General features: G+C 45.2%; 1 protein-coding gene across 5 annotated transcripts in view; it reads left to right on the top strand.

Annotated features, from left to right (window-relative positions):
• The first annotated feature begins 204 nt into the window (after window positions 1-204).
• LOC147032991 (liprin-alpha-1-like) overlaps window positions 205-19239 on the top strand; it is a 341574-nt gene continuing 322539 nt past the window's right edge. The window contains exon 1 of one of the 5 annotated variants that reach the window (XM_085871083.1): window positions 205-819. In XM_085871083.1, coding sequence (XP_085727209.1) covers window positions 562-819 — 258 coding nt within the window. In that variant the 5' untranslated portion in view covers window positions 205-561. The remainder of the gene's footprint in view (window positions 820-19239) is intronic. The other 4 variants (XM_085871085.1, XM_085871082.1, XM_085871084.1 and 1 more) reach the window with 4 other exon arrangements.

Raw genomic sequence — 19239 nt, 5'->3', positions numbered from 1 at the left:
CTAAGAAGAAGAAGATTTAACTGCTGGAGGGTGAGAGGACGAAGAAGAAGAAGAAGAAGATTTAACTGCTGGAGGGTGAGGGGACTAAGAAGAAGAGGAAGAAGAATAAGATTTAACTGCTGAAGGGTGAGGGGACTAAGAAGAAGAGGAAGAAGAATAAGATTTAACTGCTGCAGGGTGAGGGGACTAAGAAGAAGAAGAAGAAGAAGAAGATTTAACTGCTGTCGGGTGAGGGGACCAAGAAGAAGAAGAGGAAGAAGGAGAAGAAGAGTTAACGTGAAAGCCATGGTGGTGTTTTACCAGGAGGGGTCGCGGTTCCTCGAGCGCCCGGTACAGCCTGGGGATTGTGGGTACGACAAACGCCCGGAAGGTTGCGTGACGAGGCGCTGCCGTCCGAAAGAGATCGAGAGACGGATAGAAAGGGCTTTGTGGAGAGAGAGAGAGCGAGCCGGAAATTGAAGGCCGTGAGAAGGAGAGAAGGACGGCTGCGTGTGCCCTTTGACGCATTGACGAGAGTCGAGGTTGCTCCGAGAGTCAGGAGGTGCGAGTGAGCGTCCCGGCATGAACGGGGATTTCGGAATGATGTGCGAGGTGATGCCGACCATCAGCGAGGACACCCTGAGCCAGAGGGGCTCGCAGTACGGCGCCGACGACGCGGACTTCGAGCAGCTCATGGTGAGCATGCTCGACGAGCGCGACAAGCTCCTGGAGACGTTGCGGGAGACGCAGGAGACCCTGGCGCACACGCAGGCCCGCCTGCAGGAAGCCAGTCACGACCGGGACTCGCTGCAACGTCAACTCAACTCGGCGCTTCCTCAGGTGAGCGGCTGAATCCGTGCCGGGTTTAGTGACCGACGCGGCCTCGCGCCGACCGGTGCGAGGTGCGCTCGTTCGCCATGACGTCACCGCAGATCCTTCCCCCCCCGACGGTCGTCTGGAAAAACTGGCGCGGATCGACCTGGATCGATTAAATGGATGTTTTAATAATTGCATTGTTTATATTATGACCACGTTACAGGTTTCAATGAAGTGTGCTTTTCATTCGCCATTTGTACTTTACTTCCCCCCCCCCCGTACATCTGCTTCAAGCAGCCCAGGCAGCCAGTGCTGCGTTTGCTCCTGACCCACGGGCAATTTGAAGGTCCAGGTGTTGAGAACAGATTCATATCGTTTTCGCTGCAAAGTGTGAACGAGGTGTGAATTGTGCCAGAGCCAAATCTGTGCAGGTTATTTTGAGTGCACGCTTCGTTAATTAATTGTTGTGCCTTTTTGGGGGGTGGAGGGGGGTCTTATTGGACCTGTGCGTCGAACTTGGTTCGTCGGTCCAGTCTGAAGTTTACCAACTTTTCACAACTTGTTCTATCATCCAACAGGTATTTTAAAACACAGCCCGCAACAAGATCCCACCGATCCCAAGAAAAGCACAGCGAACTGTGAACATGGTTCAAACACCGAAGACCAAAACACGACGTGACTCTCTTATCCACTTGCTCGGCCAACTGATGGATGTTGCTCCTGCTTTACCGAGCGCTTCGATTCATTTGTCCGACAACATAAACATGAGCGTGATGTGAAGTTATCAAGGACTAGTCTTGTTTTGCACACAAAGCTGGCTGTCTCATGGGTCATTGGTCATTGAGGAGAAAAAAAATCTCTTTATGGGATGCCAGAGTACTTGCCTGTAACTTCTTCTTGCTCATCTTCTTTTGCGGCTGCAATTGTTCCCATGTTCTTGTGGGGTTTCCTGGAGGAAGTGTGGCCCAAGTCTTTCACGGACCGGCTGGCCAGGAGTGGCATTCAACTTGGGTTTGGGCAGGATTTTGGAATTTTTATCCACGGTGCCAGCGACAGCTTGCCCACTCTTCGTGAAGGACACCGTGCGATCTTTAACGTCCGCCGACTAATCCCGGCAGACGGGACTCCCAGCTTAATGTTGATCCGAGCGAGGGACGTCACACACATTGATGAATCGTCCTGCGTGCGAAATGCCGGGATGATAGGTTATAGCTGGGTCGACATTCAATCCCAGGTTGGACAACTTGTAGGCGAGTGTGTGTACCTCTCAGTCTATGCCATCCTGCCAGCCATTTAATTGCATGTACTACATTCACATAATGGTTACCATTACCACTCCTGCTTTCTTACAGATGTACGTAGACCAATGTATGATTTGAAATTAAGGCTCTCTTCATGTCCCATAACACAAATGACTCTCACCATGTCTCTCCAAAAGGACCGTTTAGAACCCCCCCTCCATCTACTTTCTCAACAATCCTCTTGAAGAAGTCCTTTCATTCAAGCTTCTGGGTCACACTATCTGCCATTATCTTTCCTGGGAAAGCCACATCTCCAAGATGGCCTCCAAAGCCAGTCGCCGACTGGGCATCCTATATTGTGCAAAGTTCTTCCTTGGCACACCTGAGCTTCGAATCACTTACAAAGTTTTCATCCACAGTCTGATAGAGTCCTGCTCCCCCCTCTGGGGTTGTGCTCCTGCCTCACACCTAGCTTGACTTCACGCTGTGGAAACCAAGGATTTTAGGATCATTGGTATCTCCCGCAATGGAGCTGAGTCTTTGGGTCTCTCACTCTGTCACCGAAGGCAGGTCAGTGGTCTTTCTGTCTTCACCGTCTCCTCTCCATCCTGCCCCCCCCTCCCCACTGCTCTGTCTGTGATCTGTCCTCCCTATATTTCCTCAGGGTGCTCAAGTCCACCAAAAACCCCACTCCTCCCTCCAGGCCTTCAAAACAGCTGTTCACCACCTTCTCATATCTCCCCCTGTCCAAAATATTGATCTTTACTACCCCTGTTAATCCACCCCAAACCCACCTCCTTCAAATCCCCTGTTTTCCTTCCTGAAAGTCCCTGTAGTACCATGTTGTTTACCCCGTGTACCCCATCCCATGCCTCTCCCTTCCACAGATATCCTATTGTTTTTGTTCCCCACTATTTTGTGCCTCCTTCTCCTGCCCCTTTTTTCTCCTGCCTTGTTATACGTTTCTGTGTATTGGCTCTTTTACACGAGCTTTGACAATGCATACAAAAAAAAAAAAATCCTATCTCGACCTTTTTGGGAGGGATGGCACGAGAAAAGACGGGACTAAAGTGGGATGGGAAAGTGGATCATAAATCTAGAGGGAGAGAAAAACAGGGGAAATGAGCAAATAAATCGCCGACATATATTGGGAGTTGAAGAAGTCGCAGATGTTGGTCGGCTTTGCTCGATGTGTCTGTGGACAGCCTTGTTGAAGCCCTGGGGAGCACGTGGTGAGAGGAGAGGGGTGTGCGAGACTGGACCGAAACGGGTATTAATTTCACGAGTAAGGTGAAAATATGAAAAGCAAGTGTAAATGTGTAGATCTTGGAGTCTCATAATAAGTGGGGGGGGGGGGATTCACAGATGGGCCCTGCAGGGGCTGGAGAGGGACAGATAGCAAGTATAGCAGATGGTGCGAGACGAGGAGCCAGTTGGTGGAAAACAGAAAGACCACCGACACGCATCTGCTGAGATAGCAGTAAAGTTACTTTAAATGATCGCCGATAACTTAGTTGAAATGAGATTTTTTTTTTCGATTCGTCACATTATTTCGTGCTCGCATCTCTGCTCTCTTTCCAAAAATGAAGCCGTGTGTGTGTGTGTGTGTGTGTGTGTGTGTGTGTGTGTGTGTGTGTGTGTGTGTGTGTGTGTGTGTGTGTGTGTGTGTGTGTGTGTGTGTGTGTGTGTGTGTGTGTGTGTGTGTGTGTGTTTTTGTCGCAATAAATCCAAAGTATATTTCTTCAGTGGAGACATCCTGATCCATGCCATTTCATCATATCTTGATGTTTCAAACTTGCAGTTTTATAACCTACATCGCACTCTGATTTGCAATCCGACTTTCATCGCCGTTGATGTACCGTACTCTCGAAGGAGCCATGGTGTGACCGAAGTAGTAGCTGCATAGGGTGCTAGGTGCTTTGCCGTTGCCTTCCCCGATTGTCATTCCAGGCAGGAATTTACAGTCTCTTATCCAAGGTTCCAATGCTAACTAGCGTCCTCTTCGCGAAAGACGTTGAGGGTTCTTTAACGTCCGACAATGACCCGTGCTAGCACAGTGGTCCTCCAGCTTTGTCCTTCCAATGAACCGCACACTGGTTGGTCCATGAGCCTGTGTATGAAGCACCAGGGTGACAGTTTATAGCTGGACCGGGATTCAAACTCGAGCAATGTAGCTTAGAGGTCAGCGTGCGCACCTCGAGGCCATCCTGACAGTCCGATTGAACTTTACCATTTTCATTTATCTATATGATAAGAGAAGCCGTGCGTGAGTGCATCCGTCCGTCCATGTGTACGTCTGGGTTCCACACACTGGTTGGACAGTGGCCTGTCTCTCTCCACTATTTCTACACTACGGCTGCCGTGTTGATGATTACTGCTATGTGAAGTCAAAGACGTCATATTCACAATTGCCATGCCGAGCTCTTAAGTTTTCTCTTCCCTGTAAAATGACCAAAAGGATTTTGAGCCGCTCGGCGTCACAAGCCTTGTGAACACAGGCGTCGGCGATCGAGGCAGCGTTCTGTTGTTTACAGACCTCCTGAATAACTGTGTGGCATTCTCTCAAGCAGTGCTTTCATCGCGGAGCTGATGCGAAATATTCTGATGTTTCGATGTGGGAATGCCTGTTGGATGAGTGGGAGGTGGGTGAGGATGGAGGAGGAAAGATGGGACAGAAGTTGGGAGGGGGAGGTTTGAGGCCTTGGGTTAGAGGGGGCGGTTGAGGAATTGTCAGATTTGCACGTGCAAATTTAGTCATGGTAAAAAAAAATGTCATTTACCAGTGTGTGTGTGTGTGTGTGTGTGTGTGTGTGTGTGTGTGTGTGTGTGTGTGTGTGTGTGTGTGTGTGTGTGTGTGTGTGGCACAATCACCTGATAGGTAATTTGCTGGTGTCAGTAATTAGAGAGGAAAAAGTTACATTCGACTTATTGCATAGAGTTCAAAGCTGTTGTGGGGAACACTCTAACAAGTTTGACTAGAAAAGGAACAAATAACAAACAAATCTTTTTTTTCCGTTCATTGAAATTGCCCGTGGAGGCGACAGTGATTATTGCAGCGAAAAGAGAACATCCATTATCACAGATTGCTGCTGAAAAGTGAGGTGTTGTTGCGCAAGTTGCTCCACAAACTCACACGGGCAGATTCACCTGTGAATAAACATGCTTGAGTGTTCAGCAAATGCTGTTTGTTTGTTTGTTTTTTGTAGACAATGATTATGAGCATTTTGGACAATGATTTAACCTCCTTATAGTTAAAAGAAATTAATTAAGGGAAAGATATCGAGGCTTCTGCAAGGTGCGTTTCCATATGATTGATCATTTAAAATGAACAAACTTAAACAGCGAAGGTGTTGGCAGCAAATTATTTGTATCAGACCTCGAAGACAATTCGATACACGAAGCAACATCGTGCTGGAAGTGGTCTGGCTCTGTACTCGTAAGACTTTTGTATGCGTGATGGATCTTACCAATTATCATCCGTCGTCCACTGATGACGGTGAATTTACATGGACCGTGAAGCAAAGATCTTGCAATATGTTTCCATCATCGAGATTGCGCAGTCACTCGGTTGTCGTGTGTGTTTATGTTGCATTCGATGGAGTTCAGTATCGTTACACATTGATTATCAAATGGCTCAATTTGTAGCGCTGTGCCTTATTGTGCAAGCTCTTTAACAATTATTGCCATCTTCCTTTAATGTTTCTGATAAGTTTGAACAGTTATTGCATTTTTATCATTCTATCGAAGCCGGGTGTTGGCTTAGTGGTTAGGGTGGCAGGCTTGGGATCTTCGGGTCCAGAGTTTGAGCCCCGTCAGCTGCTGAATAATACCAGGTGGGGTTGACTCAGCCTGTCATCTTTCCGAGGTCGGCGAAATGAGTACCAGTGAAGTGGTAGTAGGGGCATTGCATCATTGGTGTCCCCATACTCAGTAGCAGTGACGATGCACCGTTGTAAATAGCCAGTTGAAAGCATGAAATCATGCCACCACAATAAGTGGAAGTATTAGCAAAAAAAATCATTATATTCAACCCATGATGTATGGTAGGTGTTGAAGGTCCAATGCTGAATCGTGTCGCTGCTGTTCTTCAGGATTATAATTAACCCCCCTCCAAGAAGCAATTTGTTCGTTTTTTCCCATCTGTCTGTCAGTGTGTTTACAAACGTGAGTTAATGAAAGAGAAACAACTTGATTTCGATTGAATGTGACATCTTGAATAAGAATCGGGACATCATTCGGAAAATGAACCTGTAGTTTAACAGTACTTTGGCTCGGAATTTCGTCTCGATTCCGCATGCGCGGAGAGGAGTGCGATAATTATTTTTTTTAATTCTCTGTCGGTCCATCAGTGAAACAAAATTGAAAATAATTTCAAACAGGAAACTTAATGTTTCTGAGGATGTCATAAATGACACAAACAACAGGCACGGAGAACTAATGTGACGTGTTAAATAAGGTGGTGTAAAAGATGCTGCATCAATGGCGGTGAATGTCAAAAAAATTACATTGTAACACCTTTAAAATCTTTATTTTTCTTAAAGTGAATTATATTCTCGAACACTAGAACACAGCTTGTATTTTTGGCACTTTGAAAACCTTTCGTTTCACAGGACTTCAAAAAATATTACGGCATTTTACATAATCTCGACCAATCAGATTTGCTCTTCGCAGACCGTCCTTATGTCCTTGTTTTTCTCAAGACTACGTGGAGTAAGGTGTTCCATGAACCCTCTAGTTTGAAAAGCATTGATAGATTAAGTAGTTGACACAACGAAATGATTTTTATTTCGATGGACTTTTGTGAATACTGGGCAAACTTCAGATTATGGATTAAAATTTAAGATGAAAAAAAAACTTAAAATTCCTTCCCTGTTTGTGCTGGGAAGACGATGGCAAACCACCCGGCATAACCCTCGCCAAGTATCGGATTCGGCAGCGCCACCGCTCTACAAAGAGTGGGATACGGGTCATCATCACAAATTAATTGAAAAACCTTTTCCTTTCATGAGATTTTTAACATTCTCGATGAGTCCACATTCACCACCCACATTCACCAGTCCACATTCACCCCCCCCCCCCACAAATCATTAGCACTCTCACGAATGTTCTGTCAAGACCCGAGACTGTGTGATGACATGCCGTTGTTAATTTTGTGCGTATGTTGAACAATATGCTGCAAGCGCATTTTGGAGGAAATGGTAATCTTCGCAGATGTGTACAGTTCAGAAAAGGATAACGCTCAAACTTCGAGAACCAAGGCATATTGGACACAAGATGAAACAAAGCCCTTTTCTATTGTCTTTCGTTAAAATGTTATTCGTCATTTAATTACGGATCTGGTCGAATGGGTAAAATGGGGGATAAATTTTTCAGTGCACGTTAGAATGGAATAAGTGTGATGTGATTCCTGTAATTAATGAAATGTGTCGAGCACGTGTTTCCAAAGATCTAGTCTCCCCAGCACAAGTTTCTGTGTCTAAGCCCCACCTCCAACCCTCCCCCCCCCTTGAACATTTCTTCAGCATTCCGTGCTGTGCATCTGTCTTCGTGGAATATTTTCATAATCCTCAGTGATCAGCTCACCCATGATCAAGGCAAAGTTGGCCAAAGGTCTCCGACCCGGTAGGTGGGGTTCCCCCCAGCTTCACGGCCAATGAGGGTTCGCCCAAGGTGGTTTGATGTACCCCCACCATACGGAGTTTTCAAAGCACTTACTGCTGGTTATGGGTTCCTGGCTGGCACTCTCCATTCGCTGTGCATGTGGTGCTCTGGTGGTGGTGCATAATTCTCCAAAGCGCGGAGGGAGGAGCAACACATACAAGCCACCCCAGACCGCAGTGTGTCAGTCCAATTGGCAACAAGACTGCATGCAAGCAGGGCCAACTTGTGCCACAGGTTTTTTTTTCTTTGTCTCATTCTCTCTTCTATCAGTACCATCACCCCCGATTACATGCAATAAGGATAATCGGTTAAGCCGATGTGGTTCTTGGGACTCGCTGTTTTATTTAGTACTAGCAGAGTACCCGCCCTACGGACGATCTTGTTCCAAGCATGCGACACGTTCTTCTGATGCATACCTTTATTTGGGCAGTGTATAGGTAAGTGACAGCTCTGCATGTCACTTGTAATACCCTCCCCTACCTGGAGGTGGCACTGCATGATACACATTTACATAGAGAATTTACATCCCTCCCCCCGCCAATACCCCTAGACCACCGGCTTAGATAAAAACACCTCTATTCATTAATTGGGATCATGCCCGTCGACACCTCTTCATCTTCTGCCCGTCGTGGCGCGACCATCACCGAGTACGCGTGACTGCAACAATATTAAATGTTGACCTATGTTGCCATATGTTATTGTTGGTCTGACCTTTCCAACATTTATAAATGCTTCTCTGTGTGAATCGGCCATTTTTAATTGACAGTCACTTGCTACGTTGATAGTACAGCACTTTCCTCTTCACTGCCCTGTTTAACTTATGAAAGGTCCAAACGAGGACGTCCTCTCGAACATGACGTCCATCATCGTGGGTATGCATCAAGAGTGAAAATTGATGGCTGTGATCTCTCTCACAAACCACATTTTTAAAGTTTTACCTCAATTGAAGATTTTCGTGCAATCTTCTTTTTTGGAATTACTCCATTTATGTATATTCTGGGTGTCAAAAAATATAGATTTGGTGATGTTTCTTTGACATTTCCACTTTATTATACTGCTTTCGAAATAGTTCTTCAAATAGTCTTGTTTTTATAAAGGAAGGGTTAAAAAATAAAGGGACGGGGGGGGGTATTGATGTGTGGCTCATTTATAGACCCGCCATACAGTTTTTACTGTGCCTATATCTGCTCTTTGTTGCTCTCTGCCTTCCACTTAAAACCTCCTCCATAAATTGCTGGAGTTTTGATCGTGCTTTGTATGAACTATGCTCGTCCCAAGTATAAATCGAGAAAACCAGTGATGTTCCACCAGATCAGACGATGAACCATGCTGTATACAGGGGGGCGTTGGTGCTGCGGAAGCAGTTCGTATGGCTAGGGTTAGAATCCTGGATGGGTCACTACTCCCTGGATGGGTTTCCACAATCCTGGAATGGTCGCCACCCCGACGCAGGGAGTCAGTGGCAGGAATTTGTAATTTGTTCAGGGTTCTGGAGATGGCTCGCCTACTCTTCATGCAGGACACCGTGGGATCTTTAACGTGCAGAAGCTAATGCCGACGGATGGGACACCCATGTTAACGTACCCATCGGGCCAAAAAAACGATATGTAACACGATATCTCAAAAAGTTACGGACGGATTATGAAAAAAACTTGGTGGATGAGTTGATTAGGTGACAAGAACAAGCCGATCCGATTTTGGGGGTGTTTCGACAGCACTCGGTAGAGCGCACACGTCAACCAGGCTGAACGGTTTACATTTTGTATCCCACTGATGGGCTGGATCTGAATCGGAACCCGAACCAAAATCGAATTGGCTTGTTCTCGTCACAAACCCAACCTGTCCATTGAATTTCGTCCAAATTGCTCCGCAAGTTTTTGAGACATCCTGTTCGCAGACATACAGGGGTGAAAACATAACCTCCACCCTTCTTCGGTGGTGGAGGTGAATATACAGAAGAATACTTTTGGCTACCAGTATGTTATTTGGATGCTTCTGATGGTTGAACAGTTTTCTGAAACTTCCACCTTTGTTAAACAGGCAGCAATTGTCTTCGTGGTCTTGACATTGAGGTGTGTGGACGCACTTCACAGAACATACTGGCAACACTATCTTTGGAAAGGTTGTACTTTGCCTCTTGAATGTCACACAGGTCACGTTTGCATGTGTTGGCTTCAGCTCTACTATTTATTTATATACTTATTTTGTTTGTTTATTTTTCCTCAGTCGTTCATGAAGCCAAACCTGCTCTGTGTTTTAAGAAGATTTGGCTATTTTATTGCTCATGTAGCTTAGTGCTAGATTAGGGAGAGGGGAATAGGTTGAAAGTTTTGTTGGCACATGTTTTTTTTGTTGTTTTTTTTTTTTTCTTCCAGAAGTGCAGTTTTGCAAAGTTTTGGAAAGTGAAAACTGTTGTAATAATTAATGCATTTTGTCTGCAGTTCATTAATTTCAACAAATATTCCTTCAGGGCAATATTTAATTCCTCCTCGGTGCAGTAACTTGTGAACATGGCTATTGACATACTTGCTTCAAATGTAGCAGGAATGGTTGAATGATGGGTCGGCAGGCGATAATAACGGAATACACGTTACAATACCTCTGAATAAGTTTCAAGGAACACTTTTGTCCCTCTAGCCCTCCTTATGTCACCCATAAATGAGCTTTATGTAGTTCCTTCCCCCACATTCATTGGAGTGATCTAGTTGGAGCTGGCCATCTTGCTTTTTCATGCTTAAGTGCTGTTCCATTACCTTGATGAGAATCCCCGAGCACGGGCAGGAGGGCATGTAATCCTGGGTTCATTGAAGTTGTGTGGAGGCCGGGGCACTTTCACTGCACACTGTACATGATAGTGGACACGTGCGAGTGTTATATGCACGTATGTAAATAATAAACGAATGGGAGTCGTGACCTGCATAAACCTGGGCCCCGAGTCAAAACAAGAAGAAACAGCGGTGCTGAGTGTACAGTCACAACAAAACATTCAACCAAGTTCTTTCATGATCCAAATTATTCCCACTTTCTTGTTTGGTCACCTGTGTAATGTTTTTGGGCCAAGTCTTTCACAAACCGGCTCGCCAGGCCTTACTTTTGATTGATGGGGACAAGAATTTGGGATTTATTCAAGTTGCCGGCGATAACTCGCCTATTTCGCAAAACACACCATGGGATCTTTAATATCCAGCAACTAGCATTCGCAGACAGGATGCCCGGTTTAACTCGATGGACGGAAAACTTTGTGACGTAACACCCTGCCTGTGAAGCTCCAATCGGACAGTTTATAGCCAGCTCAAGGGTAAGTGTGCTACTTCTGCAACATCCTTTTGGGCTCAACAAAACAATAAAAATCATTTTGAATGCATAATGTAGCACAATGAAAAAGAGAATCATTTAACCGGCAAAATTGTGTAATATGTGTGGTTTTTGCAAATGGGTCCTGAATTTGTAACGTTGCTCGTGTCCCCTACTTTACAAGTGTAAAGGGCAAGGGGTATTTAAGCCGTTTCACATGAAGCAGTTATCATGTACTGGCAGGGTTAGCCGGCATTGGCCGTTGCTGTTCTAATCTTGTTGACATTTTGAAGAAATCTAATTATTTTTTTTTTTTTTGTGGGAACATAAAACACCTCCCTACACCCACTGAGAAATTGGATCAGGGATCATTTAATATTACCTTTCATATATCTACAAAGGCTTAGGCACTATAGAGTGATTAAAAAAATATATATATATATGTATAAAACACTCATTATACTTGTACTCAAACCCCACGACAAATACATGGACACAGCAACTTATAATCAACACGGGAATTTGATGCAAATATAAATATTTACAAGGAACAATAATCAGAATCTAATAATATGTGAGGTATATTAATCCTAAAGTCGAAATTGAGATTCCTCGACACACAGACTTAAATACAGAAAAGGGGAAACAAAATCAAAGAAAACCCTTCCTTTATTCTGGCACTTAGCTTGGTCCAGAGATGGTCCTTGTGGAACTTGGAATTGAGGCGTTTCATCCTGCACGTATAGATGCACGGAAAATGGTGCCGAGCCGCTCTCTCGTAGCTGGAACATTCGTCAGGCAATTCGTGAGCGGTATTCAACACCAAGGCTCACCGACCATCATGCAGCTTCTTCATCTATCGTGCCTGCCGATATGCTCTTTGCAGAATGGCGCCGTCCCCTTCCATGACATACACGAGGTTCTGAGATCCGTCTCTCACGACCCAATCAAGAGCCAAAGGCCAACGTCTTGTTCATTGCACAAGCCAATTCTCCTCAGCCCTAATATGAGAATTGTGCCATCTTCTTCACGTATCAAAGGAATGCTTGCCGTAAAGCCCAGTTCTTACAGACCATCTCCAAGCTACGTTCTCTCTCGACCGCGTGTGTGTGGGGCTTCTCGCCTGTTTGGCACGCCTGCCTCGCTTCTGACATCACGCCCATCAATCACCAGCTCCGAGGGCTTGACTTCGCCCGCCGTCACCCTTTGAGGCGAGGCTTCTTCCTACTTTGTCATGCAGCTTGGTTGTAATGGTCCATTGCTGGTTTGTAATGCAAAAAACTTAGGGAAAAGCCACAGGGGGGCAATTACATACCAGGAAACTTGGCCTTAATCCTCATCTAATTAACACTGCACCACCCACCGTATGGTGAAACGTAACACTTAAGTTCACAGTTTCCCTACTTAATTTCATCGAGATGTCTCCTACACGTCCATGGACCTAACCAAACAACTCCATTCAATCCCAACTTTCCTATTAAATTCCTCCATCTACCCCAACAAGCGTTACAATATATATTTGTATGTATATTTGTATGTATATATATATATATATATATATATATATATATATATATATATATATATATATATATATATATATATATATATATATATATACTAGGTGAAAGCAACCGGCGATGCCAGAGTTCTTTTTAAATGAATTTAATATTCTGTACATAGGTCTGACACGAGCCCAGTATCAGCTACCTTTTGGGCCATGGCAGTCATAGCCTAAGGGGGTTGGTGAGGGAAACCCCCCCCCACCCTGGCCGAAGGGTCGCCACCAAGCCTATAACCTTCCCGGGGCCCTTCCAGACATTTTGTTTCAGTGTTTTCCTCCTAACTTTCACCGTTCAGGAGATTAGCGTGTGCAGACAAACAAACAAACAAACAAAAACTTCAAAATATATATATATATATATATATATATATATATATATATATATATATATATATATATATATATATATATATATATATATATATATATACACATATATATTGTGAGTGTGTATATCAGACACATCTCCTGACTGTTATAGTGAGCATCACAGTGGATTATGTCTCATGGTAAAACTGCATAATCCACAAAGAGCAACCACTTATCTGCCACCGAGATGATTGTTCCTACTACTAATGCAAACCATTCAACCAGAAGGCACGTTATGTGATCGAGTAAATCAAAACATGTGGAGTGTGATGAGCGGTGGAGTGCTTGTCACACTCCACATGTTTCGATATATATATATATATATATATATATATATATATATATATATATATATATATATATATATATATATATATATATATATATATATTGTTACGGATTCGCGCCCGCCGGCGTGCTGACAGCCACGTAACTCGAATCGCGGCACGTCGCCCACCGGACGGACAATCCAGTCGTGACCCTCTCGGACTAACGCCGGGAACCAGTCACGGGTGGACCTTTCGGTCTCACCGCGATCGAGCCAATCAGCCCCCGCGTGGGATAGGGTTGCTCGCCAAATTCGACCTACCTAAGTACCCACGCGGAGGGTAGACCGGGCGGTCGCACCTCGCCGCAGGTCGACTTCGGACACGGGCCACTTAAGCGACCCGTTCCGTACTATCGGGATAACCGAGCGGTGTTATCGTCGACCTCGACGGTTCGATTAATTATCGGGCGTATTCAGCCCACTACCAACCCTTTACGTGAAGCAAGATGAGGATTCAATGAAGGAAATGACGAAGCGAAGCGGGAAACAGTTCAACACAAAGCACATTTATTCGCGATGAACGGAGAGCACACATATTCAATTCCACCAAAAGCACACAGAAAAGAAAAACACAATTCAATTTACACAAAAAGCAAACAGAAAAGAGAAACACAATGCAGAGCTATCCGACTACCGAGCACACGGCAACACTTATACAATTTTACTTCACAGACGGCGCCGACAACACATACCCAAAACCAAGGAAAAGAATACCCTCAAGGATGAGGCGGGCCTGAGGCCGAGACCGGGTCGGGCCTACCCGTCTGGTGATGAGACGCGGAGCGGCGATGGTGCCTCAACTCCGCGGGCCTCGCGGGCAGTGTCTGGTAGGGGGTGGGAAAGGGGCCCCCTTGGTCGCACTATCTCAGCGCGGGGGGAAACAGGAGGGGGTTGCTGATGCTCGGGGTATAGAGGATTTTATTGTCCCGCGACGAGCGTCTCCACCTCGGCCAGGTCGCGCTGTCGGCCTCCCTGGGGTGCAGCTCCCTGCACGACGCGAGCACCCCCTCGTCTGCCCTCGCCGCCTCTCCACAGCTCCGTCCCCTCCGTTCCGACTCCAACGCACACGACGACCAGCTCCTTCTTGCCAACTCCACCGCCCGCGAAGTCTTGACTCTCTGTTCCCTCTCGACTCTCCTACTCTCCTACTCTCTGGACTGACGAACACGGTCGCTTTTTATCAGCCCCATAGCTTCGCCCTCTCATCTTTGACCCCCTCCCTTCGACCTTTCACCTCGCTCCCCATTGGCCCGAGAAAAAGTGGGCGTGAATGCTTTTTGATCCATAAATTTGCATATATCGATCGCCCTCCAACGCCCTGGGGCGGGGCCAGTCGCCCCTCGCTCACCGATTGGACGGCAAAAAGTGGGCGTGTGTCGTTTTTGATCCGTTTTTGAAGCACAAAATCCGTGATTTTGTACACGCTGTTCGGCGCGCGCTCTGCACGAGTCCAACACCGGTACCCACAGGCGGCGCAAGAACGGTGGCGATGCGACGGTTGCGAGGTGTGACGTGAAGGTCGTGGCGGTTGTGGTGAAGCGGTGGTTGGTGGTGGTAACAATGGCGGTTGGTCCAAATTAAAGATAGTAAAAGAAAAACGGCTATCCTGAAGAGTCGCAGCACGCATAAATGACATGTATTCCCACTAGACAACGGGTTTGGGCCTAACTACACATGTACTTACCGAGATACCTCACCTAAGGGACCTGAATGGTGGTTTGCGAATTTGGTAACCACAACAATATATATATATATATATATATATATATATATATATATATATATATATATATATATATATATATATATATATATATATATATATATATATATATATATATATATATAGTCACCGTGTTCTCGCTACTATGCTGTTTGGCCTCACGTAATGTGGTATCCTGCTCAATGTTCTTCATTCCAATATATCCTCCCTTCTCTGATAGTTCCAGCACGTAAATTATTTGTTTATATATTTAAATACATTATTTTGCTTTGAGCACTTTTCTGACCAAAGGTGCATAATATATAGATGATGTACCTTTTTGCCTGTTGGTTAGAAGCCTTACATTTGCCGACTAAACTTCATTGCAGTTGTTGTTTCATATGCAGCCTGTGGCTGCTGGTTGCATCATTACTGGGAGCATGGCTGTGCTGCTGATGCAGTGTCCCTGTTAGCAGTAAGCTTGTACTCATTTTTCCGAACTCAGAAGGATGACAGGCTGAATCAACCCACCTGGTGTTATTTCAATGTCACGACAAGTCTCAAACTCAAGACCCTAAGATTTTAAGCCAGCCACCTTAACCGTAAAGCCAACACTGGGCTTACTTCATTACAATCATTTGATTGAACTTGTGATGATACCTGGAGTCAGTTGCATGACTCTTGGCAGACACGAACTGCCATGCAACCTCGTGCATTGCTGAGAGCATGAACCGGACGATGCAAAACGACCTGAAAGGTATATGTAAGGGTGCCGTCATGTTTCTCTCATCCATGAAGTCAGGGACTCGTTTATCACGCCACTGGTTTGGGTTCACATTGACCTTTTGCCTTGTGCCATAGCTGTGACACAGTGATGATGGAATGTATTTGGTTCATTCTTTGATTTGCTGTGATGGTGTGCTTTAAGCGGTGCCATACTGTTTTTGTACTATATTTGCGACCACAAGGAAGGCACTGCTGTGGCATGGACACTGCATCTTGTGGCAGCACCAAGTGTCCGTGCTTTTATTACATGCTGTATCGTGCTTTTTTCATGCCTGAAAAGGTTCCGGTTGTATTCACAGTTTGACACGTCTTATGGACTCCCTTGTACACGTGATTTTTATCTCGTACTCTTCACTGCTTTGTGAGATCTTGTGCTTGGCAAAGTCCCCATTATTTTGTAAGTGTTGAGAAATGGTGCATGAAGCTGGGACCATGTATGCTGTGCTGTCTTTTTTTCTTTTTCTTCCTTTTTTTCACTCATGCTGTGTTTCGCTTTGTGAGATTTCATGCCGGGAAAGGTCCTGTGCTGTGCCATAAAGTCATGCTCTGGTGGTACGGCATGGCGTGCTGCACTGAATCCTGGGGTTCCTCCTTTAATTTGTGAGTGGGGGTGTTTCCTGTGCTCACATTTTTAACACACACACACACACACACACACACACACACACACACACACACACACACACACACACACACACACACACACACACACACACATTTATATGATCTGCTCTTTACACTGAGACTCTTCTATAATTGATTGCTGATAAATTGAATAGGACTTTGTGCTCATTCCCAATTCGATGAATTGGAATGAATCGTGCAATTATAGTATTATTATTATTATTATCATTTATTAGTCACATAAAGTTATGGTGTTGTAAAGTGCGTACTTGCTGAATGTTTGAAGTTGCTTGTTCTGTTTTTTTTTTTTTTTTTGAAGTGCTTAGTTCTGTTTATTCCATTCTATAGTTGTGTGTTGACATGTATTGAATCGCATTGTGTTCCATGTGGAGCTTCCAGGAATGCAGCAATTGTCGGCAGTTCATGATGCCCAGTGTTGCGAAGAAAATCTTGGCAATTTCGTGGTACAATGGCATTCGGGTTTCGTAGGTTATGTGGAGGCATAGAAAGTATAGCTGACCATGCATGGCAAAGTGCAACGTATTGCATCTTGTTTATAGAAGCGAACGACGATGAGATGATGCCTTTTGGGAGACGGGATGTCCCACACTTGTGGATGCTGCACTTGCGGCTTGACAAACATGTTCATGCCAGTCCACTTGGGAAATAGTCGTGCGCACCTGGAATGTGCAAAGTAATCCTCACTATTTATCAGAAATCTCCTTAAGGCTCTGAATGAATTTTTTTGAAGGTGAATGTACGTGCATTCCACAGGAGAAATGTCGTGTGGGCGTTTCGAGCCAGTGATTTCCCCCCCCCTTCCCCCATTTTAAAAATAACCTAAATTAAGTTTTGAAAAATAAATTGTGTTTCATGTTATCAATGGAAAAAGAAGCACAATTTATTTGTGCACTTGAATTGGAAAAACTACAGTTTTCGTCACGTCTCAGCACACCGACAATCCTCCATGGTCAGCGTATTTTTCCATAAGGGTGACTCAAACACGAGGAATGATAAAATGGGAATAAAATTATATATAAAAAAAAAGTGGGGGAAAAAATGTGGAAACCGGTTCCATGGGACGTGGCTTTAAACTAAATTCATCTTTATGTACGGTGTCCACGTATGCTCACCGACAAAGGAAATACATGCAGCAAGGCAGTGTGTACATTGAAATAGGCACACACACAAAGGTGCTTTTCTTTTTCTTTTACAGGCAATTGGAGGTAATGATTCTCTCTTTGTTTGTCTGTGAGCATGATATCTCAAAGTTGTGGACAGATTCGGACGAAGCTTGGTGAACTTGCTGGGTGTTTGACGAGGACGAATTGATTCGATTTTGGTGAAGATCCGGATTCGAGAATCTTTGAAGTGATTTTTTTCACCATTAAGTGTTACGGCCAGAAATGAGAAACGTATAGTAATATATTTCAGGATGGATTCGTACAAAACTTGGTGGATGAGTTTCGTCAGTGACGTGAACAAGCCGATTTGGTTTTGGTTCGGGTCCGGAAGCAGATCTCGCCGATCAGTGGGATACAAAACATCAACTGTTCAGCCTGGTGGACGTACGTGCTCTACCGAGTGCCGTTCTAGTTTAAATATATTTTTGATAATTATATTTGGCAATCTCATCTGTAGTTCGCCGATTATTATTTTTTTTTTTTTTTCCCACTGTAAAAAAAACTGAAAGTTTCTCCAAAACTGCACGCATGCACGTGTGATCACTGACATTTTGTTTTCGCCGGCAATCACATTTTTACGGAATATTTTCACTGAAGTTTCAACAGTGGGATGAATTTCACATGTTCTGGGCTCTGCGGAGAATTTTATTTTATTTTACTTATGCAAGATAGAATTTTATTCAGGATTTAGTGCCTACAATATTCCGATTCAGATCGACGCTCGTCCGAAGCCGCTGCATTTGACGTGAATGGAGCATTGGCTGTGATATTGTTGCGGCGCCGGGTATCGGCGGTGAGCACGACCGCTAGATGGAGCAGCGGAGTCTGCTCCACCGATCACCCGGAATTTAGTTCTCCGGAAAAAAACGGGTCCCCTATCGGACCGTGAAGCGTCAATATTTCCACCACGTGATACAGGGTTATTTGCCAATTCTCAAAATACCTAGAGACCACGTGGCGATTTACCGAATCTTCACACCCTCGAGGGCACCCGTAGGGAACGAGCCGCGAGCGTACTCGGACCGTGTGTGACCCGTGCGGACGGTCACCAAAGTCCCGTCGGTCCCAATGTCCCCTTACGGCGGCACAACGGCTTTGCTAATTTCCCAACACACGTCACGCTAAGCCAATGGAGGAAAGGACATGAACGAGCTGATACATTTCACAAATGGGGATATTTATTCACAATGGGGAAATGAGGGGAGCACATAAGGGCAGAGTTATCCGAATATAAGAGGCACGTATGTACAGCAAAGCACTTATACAATTTCCTACTTAACTGACTGGCGCCACAATCACACACACACACACTCACACTCACACTCACACTCACACTCACACTCACACTCACACTCACACTCACACTCACACTCACACTCACACTCACACTCACACTCACACTCACACTCACACACCTGACCCAAAGTGGTCTTTATTGAGGCCTTCAGCTCGGAGGGAAAGCGGGCTAAAGACCAGATTCTGCCTCGGACCTGTCCACTTCGTGTGGTCTTCGCGCGGGGTCGAACTGGACACCAGCGAGAGGCGAGCTGAATCCAGTGGCAGGGACGTGGATGCAACCCCCGCGGCTCTCGTGGGGGATCGTGTCTCTCAAAACTTTCAAGCTCTGGATCATCAGGAGGAGGAGGAAGAGGATCTCAGTCCGGATGCGCTGCGCCCTTATTCACCCGGTC

The sequence above is a fragment of the Eptatretus burgeri genome, chromosome 2 (assembly GCF_056783735.1).
Source record: "Eptatretus burgeri isolate ZD-2024b chromosome 2, Ebu_testis_v1, whole genome shotgun sequence".
NCBI classification, from domain to species: domain Eukaryota; kingdom Metazoa; phylum Chordata; class Myxini; order Myxiniformes; family Myxinidae; genus Eptatretus; species Eptatretus burgeri.
Note: the sequence above shows the minus strand (reverse complement) of the source record. Positions and strands in the feature narration are given on the sequence as shown.